The sequence below is a fragment of the Hibiscus syriacus genome, unplaced genomic scaffold (genome assembly GCF_006381635.1).
Source record: "Hibiscus syriacus cultivar Baekdansim isolate YM2019G1 unplaced genomic scaffold, ASM638163v2 tig00110478_pilon, whole genome shotgun sequence".
In the NCBI taxonomy this organism is placed as follows: Eukaryota; Viridiplantae; Streptophyta; class Magnoliopsida; order Malvales; family Malvaceae; genus Hibiscus; species Hibiscus syriacus.
Window position 1 is genome coordinate 1,080,484 of NW_024062755.1, and position 13,676 is coordinate 1,094,159.

Genomic DNA, 13,676 nt, shown 5'->3' on the forward strand with positions numbered 1-13,676 from the left:
ACTCTGTTCGCATCTCCGAGAGAATTTTCGAATAGCAAAATTGGTTTAGTTTATTGAATTAACCCTGTAGAGGGGGAAAATCCTAGTTTACATATATATATATATGTATATATATATATCTATATATATATATATTATATGGTTTTAAAAACATTTTTTAAACATATATATAATATATAGTTTTGAAAACATGTTTGAAAATATTTATATATTATATAATTTTTAAAATATTTTGAAAATAAATATAATATATAGTTTTTAAAACATTTTTGAATATATATATATTATATAGTTTTTAACCATTTTGAAAATATATATAGTTTTTAAAAAAACATTTTGAAAAACATATATATATTATATAGTTTTGAAATCATTTTGAAAACTTATAATATATAGTTTTAAAAATATTTTTAAAAAAATTATATAACTTTAAAAACATTTTTAAGAAATATATATAATATATAATTTTAAAATATTTTTTTAAATATATATTATATAGATTTCTGGAATTTTTTTATTACATTATTATTATTATTATTATTTACTTATTTTTTATTTATTTTTTTATTATTAATTTTATCTTTATTTTTGTTTTTTTTTTCAGAGTCCAATGGGTCCAACAGTCGGGCCTGAACCAGCCCAAAAAATAGTTAGGGTTTCCACGTTTGGAACCAGCGCCGCGTAGGAGGGAAACAGGAGCCAGTCAAGGAATGTCATAAACGACCGAGATATCCGGCTAAGGGAATCGGGATTGACCCATCTCGAAACCCCCGGCCAACGATGGGGTGGTTACCGTGAAGATCGGAACCGAGGAGCAACGGTGGGGTATTTATACCCCACCACACCACAAACACTGCCAAGGGGAGGAAATATCATCAGAGGTACCCAAAATTGAGACCCACGGGGTCGAAAGGAATCACAGAAACCAACAGTGAAACAACCATCATAAAGACAAAAGAATCATCGACCAACAGCAAAGAATGAGACAGTACCAAATACATACAAAATCCACAGTAAACAATATCATCGAGCCGAACCACGAAGCAAAGCAGAACCAAAATAACCAAAGGCCGAAGCCCCGCAAATATCACAAAGTGCAAAGCAATATACAACAAGAGCAAGCCCAAAAGCCAAAGCAAAACGAAAAAACAAGAGTCATCAGAAGCGGTAAAATCGTCGGAAAAAGGTAAAAAACTTAACCTTTTGTTATTATTTTAAACTTTTAAATATATTTTTTTAAACTTAACCTTTTGATATTATTTTTTGTATTTTTTTAAATATTTTTCTTTCATCTCTATTATCTTTTTTATCTATCTTCTATTATCATATTAACATTTTGTTTTCGTGTTTATTTTTTGTTTTTTTATCTAACATATTTTGTTTCAGTCGTAATTTCAACCGATCAAAGGGTAAGTGATTCAGATCGAATAATTTAAATTTAAATTTAAATTCTAATTTTCGCAATTAAAGACAATCAATAAATTAATTGGTATCGAAAGGGCGGTTCAAGGGTGCTAATCCTTCATTGATCGTAACCGACTCCCGAACCCGACACGTTTTTGGTACAACGCAAATCAGGTAAGATGGTGTCCGACCCACCTAAGTTCGTTTTAAAGTGGTCGGTGGCGACTCCAATTCTTTTAATCCAAGTCGAAGCCCAATTCCGGAGCCCAACCGAAAGACGGTCGCGACAGCTTGGCGACTCTGCTGGGGACAGGTAAGTGAGTCAGGCCAGAATTAATTTTCGGTTGTCTTTTTATGCGAAAATTGTAAATTGTAAATTTTAATTTATTTATTCGATTCTAATTATTTACCTTTGATTATTTTTTTCAAATAAATAGTTGTACTGACATTTTTTCAATGATTTCAGATTTTTAAAGTTTTCTATTTAAGGCTCTATACCCGAGCTCCGAACCCTATTTAAGTGGGGGTAAAAGCGATGTCTTCGTGTGAATTTATTCATCGTGCAGGCCTAGCAAGTAGCCTTCGGGATTCATATACCTTATGTCTTCGTGTGAATTTTTTCACCGTGCGGGCATAAGGGAATGTTTCCTCTCAAGTTTAACTTAGTCCACACAAGCCTGTGATGGGCTTAGGACTAAGGGTCTGGTAAGCCCAAGTGGGCACCAGCAAGAAGAACTCGAGTACCTTTTTTAGAACCTAAACCGGGAGAGTACAGGGAATTAGACAAATATGCGGTAAGGATTTGTTTGAAATTAGCATGCGGGATAGAGATCATGTCCGGGTAGGAATAATAAGCATGTAGGGTAGATATCATGTGGGTAGATATCATATGGGGTAGGACTTTTCATTTTCATCATTTTTTTATTATTTTCCTTATCTCACTAACTTTTTTTCCTCCCTTTCATTTTTATTCTTTGGCATTTTTTTTATCATTCGCATCATTAAAATGAGGTGTTGATCCACCAAAAATGTGTTTGTTAAACGTAAATAATCTGCATTAATGGACAAAGAGATTATAATACAAAGAGATAAAAAGCTCAGAAGCCCAGCCGTGGTCAAAGAACACTCGGAGGCAAAGGTTGCAGGGGCAAGATGAGAAAAATGTTACTGACCCGGAGAGTCCTTTCGAAAACTGCGAGAACAAGATGGCGAAACCCTAGCTAAGCTGGAGATCATTATTGATAAATTCTAGAAACAAGTCGATAAACTTCGGGTGGAGGGCCCCGATAGCACTTTCGTTTGGAACAAGCTCGACATAGAGTGAAAGCCGAAGATGCCGTCCTTCGAGACCTTTTTGGGGCAAACAGCTCGTCACCTGCACAAGTTTAGCCAAAGGAACCAGAATGATTCGACACGATATTCAACCGGGGAAAAAGGCGGAAGACGAATCAACTTGTCAGAAGCTGTGCGGGATCTATACCATCAAAAAGTTTTATCTCTTCAGACGTAACACTTTTGTCACCAATAAGGGTTATTCAGAATAACAGGCACATTTTTGGATCAATGCCTCGAACCTTTCATGCATCATGTATTTAGACATTTTGCATTTTGTTATTTTCTTTGCATTCACATCAACTAACATATACATGTTTCATCAAAAGGAGCAAATATTGGATACACCGCCTCAAGCGTTGGACACACCCCATCCGCATAACACTCGTTTGAAGAAGAATATGATGGAAGCCAGAATTACACAAATTGAGAAGAATATGTTGAAACTACAGAAAGAGCTAGAAGACAAGATAAACCAGAACAATCGAAATACTCTGGAAACAATTACAAAAAACCAAGAGTCCTTGGTTGATCAGATTGTTGCTAAGTTAGTTGGCCTACAACAGACCAGTGCGCCTGGGGCAGGTTCACCGGAAGGGGTAACTATACAACCTACCCCGCAAGTGGTTATCTCACCTGAAATCTTACCAGAACTTCGAGGGGACTCATCTGCTTCAAAAGCAAAGCCCTCATCCTCTATATTTAACCCTAAGAACAATCCGAGTTATTATCATATACTGAATTCGGACGAAGAGGACAAATCAAAGAAGATGGAGGATAAAATCAAGCAATTGAAGGAGCAAATGAAGGTAGTCAAAGGAGACCATGACTACCATGAAGTCGATGCCACAAAACTCAGTCTAGTCCCGGACTTAGTTCTTCCTCCAAAATTCAAGTCCCCGAAATTCGAGAAATTTGACGGGAACAGTTGTCCATATGCTCACATCACCATGTTCTGCTGAAAGATAACAGGATATGGAGGAAATGACCAACTCCTGATCCACTGCTTCCAGGAGAGTCTGTCGGGCTCTGCCATTCGGTGGTACAACCAACTAAGTCGATCAAATATCAAGACCTGGAAGGACCTGGCCAAGTCATTTCTGGAACAATACAAGCATATCAATGATATAAGGCTAGATCGAGTTATGCTACAAAGCATGGAAAAGAAGCATAACGAGAGTTTCAGGCAGTACGCACAAAAATAGAGGGACTTGGCTGTGCATGTTCATCCACCGTTGGACGAAAAGGAAACCCGAAAGCTCTTCATACAGACCCTGAAGACTCCATACTTCAGTCACTTGGTTGCTATCACATTAGGAAGCTTTTCAGACTTGGTTATGGCCGGAGAAATGATCGAGTCAGCCATAAAGCAGGGGAAATTAAGGATGGGGAGGCCAATAGGAAACCTCATATGCGAGAGCGGGATGGAGAGATTAACAACATCCACCATGCCAGTAAAGGTGTTACAATCTCCAAACCAAAATCAACTGCAGCTGTACCGTCGGGTACTTCTAAACAAGATTTCAGAGAACCCCGGAAGAAAAGGGAGCATTTTGACCCTATTCCCATGACCTATAAGGAGCTTTACCAGCAACTTCTTGACACCCATGTATGTCACCATATCCGGTAGAACCCATGAAGCTCCCATACCCCAAGTGGTATGATGAGAATGCACATTGTGAATATCACGGCGGTGTCCCAGGGCACACAATTGAGAACTGTTACGCATTCAAAAGAGTCGTACAGAAGATGCGTAACCAGAACTGGATCGACTTCAACAACTTGGGGGCAGCCAAGTGAGGGAGATCATTTCATCATTTGAGACATTATGTTTGAGTTTGTTTTTATCTTTTCTCAAGTTTTTCGTAAAGACTTTTAAATAAATTTATGTTACTTTAATGATGACGAGCAATGAATCACATTTGCAAATTTGCAATTCTTTGAATATCATTTGAATTAAAAAACTCTATAAATGGTTCAAAGTTACAGATCTTTGACAAAGTAACATGATTTAAAACAAGGACTTTGACCTTATCCAGAATATACCCTCAAACACCGTACACTGCTCTTGCAATTAACCAATATACCCTTTTCCTTTTATAAGGTGCGGACAACATGGGGCATCATTTGCATATGACAATTACTATGTTTTTTATTTAAGACGTTCAATGATGATGATGATCTTCACAAATGAAAGAGTTGAGTAGGTTAATCCAGTTTAGGTCAGTCGCTTGAAAATTGAACGCTAAAGATAAATTTTTTTACTTTCAACAAACACCTAAGCTATAACAGGTTCTCCTTGATAATCTTAAGAAATTAAATCCGTAAAGCTGAGCCATTCCACTGACGTAATTGGTTATAGAGGAAACTTGAAAGCCCTGGCCTTATGAGAAGATTACGTTCAAACCATGACATTACTCGGACACTTGACAATTCAGTGTTTGCTCCACTGCTCTTGTCAGGCCGAAGACTCTGTGATGAGATGAACCCTTCAGTGAACTTGATAAAACTGATTATAATGTTAAGTTGTCCCTCTAAAGCAATTGGTTAAGTGCCCCGACTTTATGGATTCAGTTAGCTAGATAACGACAAATTAAATCAAATTTATCTAAGCGAGAAATCTTCGGTAATGATGGACTAAGGGAGTTAAGGAACACCTGTTATAGTCAACTACACACGAGCACTCAAGAATTTTCATTTTTAGACCAATATTTTTTGCACTGCCTTTGTTAGAGGAGCATACAAAGCTCGAACAAATGGAAGATTTCATAGGACTGAAATAAAAGGTCTAGTAAGTGATCATGCTAGTTACGTCATTTTGTCCGCACCCAATTGAAATGCCAAAGCATGTTGCGATATTTAAAAAAAATGACATTTTGGGTTACCAAAACCTTAGAAAGGAGGCCAACCTAAGGCCAACTCATCCATTTGAACATTTGTCAAAGAACTGTAACTCTGAAAGCATTAAAAAGAGCTATTGATTCATTTGATATACTTTGAACTCATGTTTACAATTTGATTCAATTGCGAACAATATTTTACATCATCTTTATCATTTTCCCTCCTAAAACAAGAAAAAAGAAAAAAACATTTTCAAACAGAACAGTCTCAGATATGACAGGTCTATAAAGCCAAAGCTCGGAAAAGAAAATGGGGCACGATCGATTCCAGGGACCAGATTGGCAGACAAAACACGGGACTCCAGTCCAAGAGATAAAACATAATTCATTCATTTTGCATGCATCTTAGACAAACTTAGGTGCATCACATTCATCATTTTTCGTATACATGGTTTTTTTACAGCTTTTAGAGTCAAGTTTCGACTTCAAGGCGAAGGATACTCGATTCAAAAGCACCTTTAAAGATTGATGGTAGTTGCTTAACTTAGCAGCAAGAAGCTACACCTCAACAGACTTGACATATCTACAGATCTTGTAACCAATTTCAGATAGGTTCCAGAACTAATTCAGATCAAATCCAATTCAGCTTAACTCAACAATGAGCAGCATGTTTTCAGTCAACGTCTTCAAGCCAGATTTCAATTCCACAACGGAAGATATTCCGCTGTCAGAATTTATCAGTGGGCTTTTCCGTAAAAGGGGAGTCATCCAAAGATCGTCTTACTTGATTCAGGCTCGCTCAAAGGAACCACCTGAAGAATCATGACTGGCTTAGACCTGTGAAGGGAAGCCATTCTTTGAGACATCATTTGCAGCATAACTTAAGTCGAGAAGGGTTATCTGCCAACCAAAGACCTTCAAGTTCGACTACGCTCAGCTCCAAGGCACATCATTTGCAGCATAGCTTAAGTCGAGAAGGGCTATCTGCCAAAGAACCCCGAGTTCGATTACACTCAGCTTCGAGGGCATATCATTTACAGCATAACTCAAGGCTAGAAGGGTTATCTATGACCAAAAGACCTTCGAGTTCGACTCCGCTCAGCTCCGAGGCATATCATTTGCAGCATAACTTAAGTCGAGAAGGGTTATCTGCCAACCAAAGACCTTCGAGTTCGACTACGCTTAGCTCCAAGACACATCATTTGCAGCATAGCTTAAGTCAAGAATGGCTATCTGCCAAAGACCCCCGAGTTCGATTACACTCAGCTTCGAGGGCATATCATTTACAACATAACTCAAGGCTAGAAGGGTTATCTATGACCAAAAGACCTTCGAGTTCGACTCTGCTCAGCTCCAAGGCATATCATTTGCAGCATAACTTAAGTCGAGAAGGGTTATCTGCCAACCAAAGACCTTCGAGTTCGACTACGCTCAGCTCCAAGCCACATCATTTGCAGCATAGCTTAAGTCGAGAAGGGCTATCTGCCAAAGACCCCCGAGTTCGATTACACTCAGCTTCGAGGGCATATCATTTACAGCATAACTCAAAGCTAGAAGGGTTATCTGTGACCAAAAGACCTTCGAGTTCAACTCCGCTCAGCTCCAAGGCATATCATTTGCAGCATAACTTAAGTCGAGAAGGGTTATCTGCCAACCAAAGACCTTCGAGTTCGACTACGCTCAGCTCCAAGGCACATCATTTGCGGCATAACTTAAGTCGAGAAGGGCTATCTGCCAAAGACCCCTGAGTTGGATTACACTCATCTTCGATGGCATATAATTTACAGCATAACTCAAGGCTAGAAGGGTTATCTGTCACCAAAGACCTTCAAGTTCGACTACGCTCAGCTCCAAGGTATATCATTTGCAGCACAACTTAAGTCTAGAAGGGTTGTCTGCCAACCAAAGACCTTCAAGTTCGACTACGTTCAACTCCAAGGCACATCATTTGCAGCATAACTTAAGTCGAGAAGGGCTATCTGCCAAAGACCTTCGAGTTCGATTACACTCAGCTTCGAGGGCATATCATTTACAACATAACTCAAGGCTAGAAGGGTTATCTGTCACCAAAGACCTTCGAGTTCGACTACGCTCAGCTCCAAGGCACATCATTTACAGCATAGCTCAAGGCAATAAGGGCTATTTGTCAATAAATTTGTCGAGTTCGATTCCATTCAGCTCGATGACACCCCAATCACACTACTGTTCGGTTGTAATCGAGGTTCTTCAAGTCGAGAAGAAGACAGTGCCTCAGTGACAAAAAATCGCTTCCCGGCAGCATAACTTAAGTCAAGAAAAGCCATATGTCGACGAGGACCTTTCGAGTTCGATTTCATTAAGCTCGAAGACCTATCAGCCACATGGTGGAGTCAAGGGACTACTTTCCAGTCGAATTTTTAACCAAGGTCTTTAAACCGAGAAGAAGACCGAATGACAATAAGAAGCCACATTCTGATTCAAATTCCGAACTACAGCTTCAATTCCATATCATTTCAAGATAGACTCCACTTCGCGACGAATGGGCCATCCGCAACTCAATTCGACAGGGAGTTATTATTCAACTCCACCGAACGAAAATTCGTGTCTTTTTATCTTTGTCCTATTTTTCGTTCCACGAAAAAGGACAAAGAGGGGCAGCTGTAGAGACTCATTTTCGTCCCATTTATATATATACATATATATATAGATAGATATATATGTATATGGTTTTAAAAACATTTTTTAAACATATATATAATATATAGTTTTGAAAACATGTTTGAAAATATTTATATATTATATAATTTTAAAAACATTTTGAAAATAAATATAATATATAGTTTTTAAAACATTTTTGAATATATATATATATTATATAGTTTTTAACCATTTTGAAAATATATATAGTTTTTAAAAAAACATTTTGAAAAACATATATATATTATATAGTTTTGAAATCATTTTAAAACTTATAATATATAGTTTTAAACATATTTTTTTAAAAAAACTATATAGCTTTAAAAACATTTTTAAGAAATATATATAATATATAATTTTAAAATATTTTTTTTAAATATATATTATATAGATTTCTGGAATTTTTTTATTACATTATTATTATTATTTATTTATTTATTATTAATTTTATCTTTATTTTTGTTTTTTTTACAGAGTCCAATGGGTCCAACAGTCGGGCCTGAACTAGCCCAAAAAATAGTTAGGGTTTCCACGTGTGGAACCAGCGCCGCGTAGGAGGGAAACAGGGAGCCAGTCAAGGAACGTCACAAACGGCCGAGATATCCGGCCAAGGGAATCGGGACTGACCCATCCCGAAACCCCCAGCCAACGATGGGGTGGTTACCGCGAAGATCGGAACTGAGGAGCAACGGTGGGGTATAAATACCCCACCACAAACACTGCCAAGGGGAGGAAGTATCATCAGAGGTACCCAAAATCGAGACCCACGGGGTCGAAAGGAATCACAGAAACCAACAGTGAAACAACCATCACAAAGACAAAAGAATCATCGACCAACAGCAAAGAACGAGACAATACCAAATACATACAAAACCACAGTAAACAATATCATCGAGCCGAACCACGAAGCAAAGCATAACCAAAGGCCGAAGCCCCGCAAATATCACAAAGTGCAAAGCAGTATACAACAAGAGCAAGCCCAAAAGCCAAAGCAAAACGAAAAAGCAAGAGTTATCAAAAGCGGTAAAGTCGTCGAAAAAAGGTAAAAAAACCGAAGTTTGTTTCCTAGATCTACGTCGGTGAGGGCATTATTTGGGTGTTTGGGCTTCGGTTTTTTGTTGGAGAGGTTGAGAGGAAGCTTTGGGGTATTTTTGTTTTCTCGGCCACCGCCGGCGGTGGCCGGCGTCGGCGTCTAACGGTTGTCGGGAATCGCCTGGGTGGAGAGTGTCTCGTTTGAGAGAGATGATGCTTATGAGAAAATGAGAGAAATGAAGTGTAACGTGGCTCATTTGGGCATTTATATATGAGGGACCATAATGCAAATAAAGGATTTTTAAATCCTTTCCGCAGTCCTTGAACGTTTGAGTCGCAATTCAATTTGGTCACCATCTGTAAATTTGCCTCCATATTTGTAATTTAATCAATTTGGTTCCTGCTTATATTTTTTATATTTTGTGAATTGGTCCCCTAACTTTTTATTTGTTTTTTTGCAGTTCATCTTCTAATCCACTAAGCTCAATTTGTTCCAATTTGGTCCTAAGTTTTTTTTTTACTTTTAAATATATATTTTTAACTTAACCTTTTGTTATTATTTTTTTTGTATTTTTAAAATATTTTTCTTCCATATCTTTTATTATCATATTAACATTTTGTTTTCGTGTTTATTTTTTGTTTTTTTTATCTAACATATTTTGTTTCAGTCGTAATTTCAATCGATCAAAGGGTAAGTGATTCGAATCGAATAATTTAAATTTTAATTTAAATTCCAATTTTCGCAATTAAAGACAATCGATAAATTAATTGGTACCGAAAGGGCGGTTCAAGGGTGCTAATCCTTCCTTGATCGTAACCGACTCCCGAACCCGACACGTTTCTGGTACAACGCAGATCAGGTAAGATGGTGTCCGACCCACCTAAGTTCGTTTTAAAGTGGTCGGTGGCGACTCCAATTCGTTTAATTCAAGTTGAAGCCTAATTCCGGGGCCCAACCGAAAGACGGTCGCGACAAGTATACAATTATTTTATTTTAAAATTCATTTTGTACTTGTTATTAACATGTGAAGATTATGTTTATATTTGTAATTGACATAAAAGACAAAGAACTAAAAAAGCTAACGGAGGATCAAAATTGGTCGTTGTTGATAGAAATTTTCTTGGAGGTATGCTACTGGTCGAATTCTGGAAATAACAACATAGTTGGAAGTGATTGGAGTTCCACTACATTGCTGCCTTGCTGGAACTATATAACCTTTAAACGTATTGCTGAGACCTGGGGATCTTTAGTGACGTTGGATGAAAATGGAGATCAGGATCTTGTCAGAAAATGTTCCAATTTCGATTCAGAGCAAGAGGTCGGAGGACGCCGGGACAACTCAGTTGGGATTGACGAAGTCATAAATGCAGTTTGCAGGGGAATGTCTGTTATAAGTATAATATACCTTATAATTTGCTGAGTTCAACAAGCTTGGATTTGCACTCCCCACCCCGCATGATTGCTCACGAGACACAATTTCACTCAAATCATTCAAGTGAGTCGTGTATTTAAATTTTGATTTGATTTTTAGATAAAATTTGACTTGACTCGACTGTATCCGATACAAAATATATACATATATATTATTTTTATTAGATAAAATAAATATCTAATTAAAAATAAAAAAGATATTATTATATACAATTAAAAAAAGTAGTATTATAATTATGTTTAAATATATAAGAAGTAATTATATTATATAATTAAATTTAAATAATAATATGAATTTTATTATTAAAATTACCTAATCCAAAAAGAAAAGAAACTAAAAAAACAGAATAAAATGATAAGTATGTATTCCTTGTTTAAAAATAAAATATAGAATTCTTCTTAAATTTTGAGTCCAAATCCTAATATAAAACAGAGTATACATGTACTAAATATATATATATATATATCTCAATTCTGATGTGCTTCACCCGAGCAAACCTTTATAGCGTTTTGTTTTTGAAGAGAGTACCAGTGTTTATCAATGGCAAGTAGCGAACCGCGTTTTGAAGTGACGGTAGATCACTGTCGGAATCCAAACAATGTTGCTAACTTTTCCCTGATCGAATTTATTCTTGAGATTCGTTCGTTTCTTGAGGATGACAATGGCCGTCTTCGATGGTGTGCTCGGCATGAGGATAACGCGGACGAGTTCATTATCTTACCCGAATTTTTGGTCGGTTCCAATCGACACCGCAGCCTCGTTGCTCGTCGTTTACTCCAAGCTGGATGGCTCGATCGAGGCAGCCTTATAATGATATTGGATCAAGCTTTCTCCGATGCCAACTTGATTTTAGAAGAAGAGATGAGGAGTCGAGATAACAATGAATTTCACAACGTGCTGAGGATAATTTTCCGAGTTAAAAAGATCCTGACAAGGGAATACGAGGAGGGTGAGTTAGCGGCAACGGTGACGGAGTTATCGATGCGGGAAGAACCGAAGCCAGTGCCCGCGACGAAAGAATCAATCGAGGTTTTGAAGAAAGTGAAACTTTTTGAAGGCGATGGTGCTGAATGCATGATTTGCATGGAGAAATTGGTGTCGTCTAAAACGGAGAACGTCACTTGCATGCCATCTTCTCATCTCTTCCATGGAGATTGTATCGTGCAGTGGCTGAAATCCAACCATACTTGCCCATTGTGCCGCTTTCAGATGCCGACCGGTATCGGAAAACATTAGGGTTTCAAATTTTGATTGATATTTTTTTTTTTAAATTTAAACAATTTGTTCCTCCAAATATTTGATTCTTTCTACTATTGAACATTAGATGGACTACATGAACTAGAAACAAAAACTAATGAAAATTAAGAATAATTATGAATTAATTGCATCACACTTCTTAAACTATGAGTCTAATTTTAAATTAATCCTCAACTTCTTAAATATTTTAATTTTATCCTTATATTATGAATCTTATTCTAAATTAGTTCCCGGACGTTTGAATATTCCAATTCCATCCCTAAGTTATAACTCTCATTCTAATTTAGTCCCCAAACTTTCAATCTACTAATTTCATTCTCAAATTCATCCAAATATGTATTTAGTTTCAATTGTATTTTAACCTACATTTTATTTTTTTCCAAACATATAATAATATAGAATGATCTAACATGTTTATTAATAGGGAATGTGATTAGTGTATATCAATAGTTTGAGATAAAACTAAAACGTATAAAAATTTGGGGATAAATTTAGAACATGGGTTATAGTCTGAGGATGAAATTGAAATGTTCAAAAATTGAAGAACTAATTACAAATGAGAGTCATAATTTGAAGATAAAATTAAAACATTCAAAAGTTTAAGAACCGATTTAGAAGAAAGATCATAATTTGAGGAATGTGATTCGATTATAATTATTGATTAACAAGGGTGACGGCAGATGCAAGTGTCGTCGGGAGTATTGACAGTGAAGCAAAAGCCATGGGCATCTTCACCAAACTTGGTCCTGCATCCATTGAAGCATTCGTTTATGTCACACCCTCCACCATGCCCAAACACATCACAGCTTCCTATTGCATTTTCCATCTTTGACTCATTCCCTATAAATAAATAAAATATACACGTAAAATAAATACATCGAAGACAACCTTATTTCAAAATAAAATAAAATAAATATAATTTTTTAATTATATTCGAAGTCAAAATATAGCATATTTAAAAGATAATCAACACACACCTGCAGCAAAGAAGAGAACAAAGAGGAAAACGGCAGAAAATGAAAGGGTTTTCATGTTTCTTTTTACCAAGTGGCTTTAGAGAAAGTAATGAGTGAGATGAGGAATGTTTTGCTTGTGAAGGACTATTTATAGGCAATACTTCTGGAAATTACAAAATATATAATAATTTCTTTGTAAGTCTTTAATCTCTTTCCCAAAATAGTTCTTTGTGAAGTTACTTCACAAGGAAAGGAAATTGAGGTTGGAATTTCCTTATGATTTTCTAGGATTTTTTACCTAAATATTATCTTCTTGGTTTGGTATCCTTTTAGGTCACGCATAACAAAATTGTTTTTACGTAAGAAGCGAAAAAAATAATGGTAAAAAATATGAAAAAAGTATATTATATAAATTTTATCTAAAAAATAAATTTACGGTGCATTTTGAAGAAATATATTTCTACGAAAACAAACCAAGTGGCTGTAGTGTGCATGTCTTATCCTTATGTTTAATCGCTTAATAAATGTATATTTTAAAATATTATATTTAAACATTTTAAAAACTCGTATATAAATGTTGTGAGATTTGAAAAGTTATTCTCAAAAAAAAAAAAATGACCATCCAGCTCAGTTGGTAGAGCACAAGGTTCTTAACCTTGAGGTCGTGGGATCGAGTCCCACGGAGGGCATTTCATAATTCGGAGGTCTCTTACGGAAGCTGCTCTCAACCTAGTGTTGGGGGTAGC

The 13,676-nt window shown here is 36.4% G+C and overlaps 1 protein-coding gene across 1 annotated transcript; it reads right to left on the reverse strand.

Annotated features, from left to right (window-relative positions):
* Positions 1-12,632: 12,632 nt before the first annotated feature.
* Positions 12,633-13,036, reverse strand: LOC120128296 (putative defensin-like protein 170). The gene is made up of 2 exons (XM_039146001.1): positions 12,952-13,036; positions 12,633-12,814 (listed from the first exon to the last, which is right to left on the reverse strand). Exons 1-2 carry the CDS (start codon positions 13,004-13,006, stop codon positions 12,636-12,638), a joined length of 234 nt encoding a protein of 77 aa, XP_039001932.1. The 5' UTR covers positions 13,007-13,036; the 3' UTR covers positions 12,633-12,635.
* Between the last annotated feature and the right edge of the window lie 640 nt (positions 13,037-13,676).

What these genes read in the sequence shown, in the direction of transcription:
- LOC120128296 (XM_039146001.1), bottom strand. Translation starts at nt 13,006, where the DNA reads ATGAAAACCCTTTCATTTTCTGCCGTTTTCCTCTTTGTTCTCTTCTTT. An exon ending in TGTTCTCTTCTTTGCTGCAG is followed by an intron (nt 12,815 to 12,951) that starts GTGTGTGTTGAT and finishes ATTTATTTATAG; the next exon opens with GGAATGAGTCAAAGATGGAA.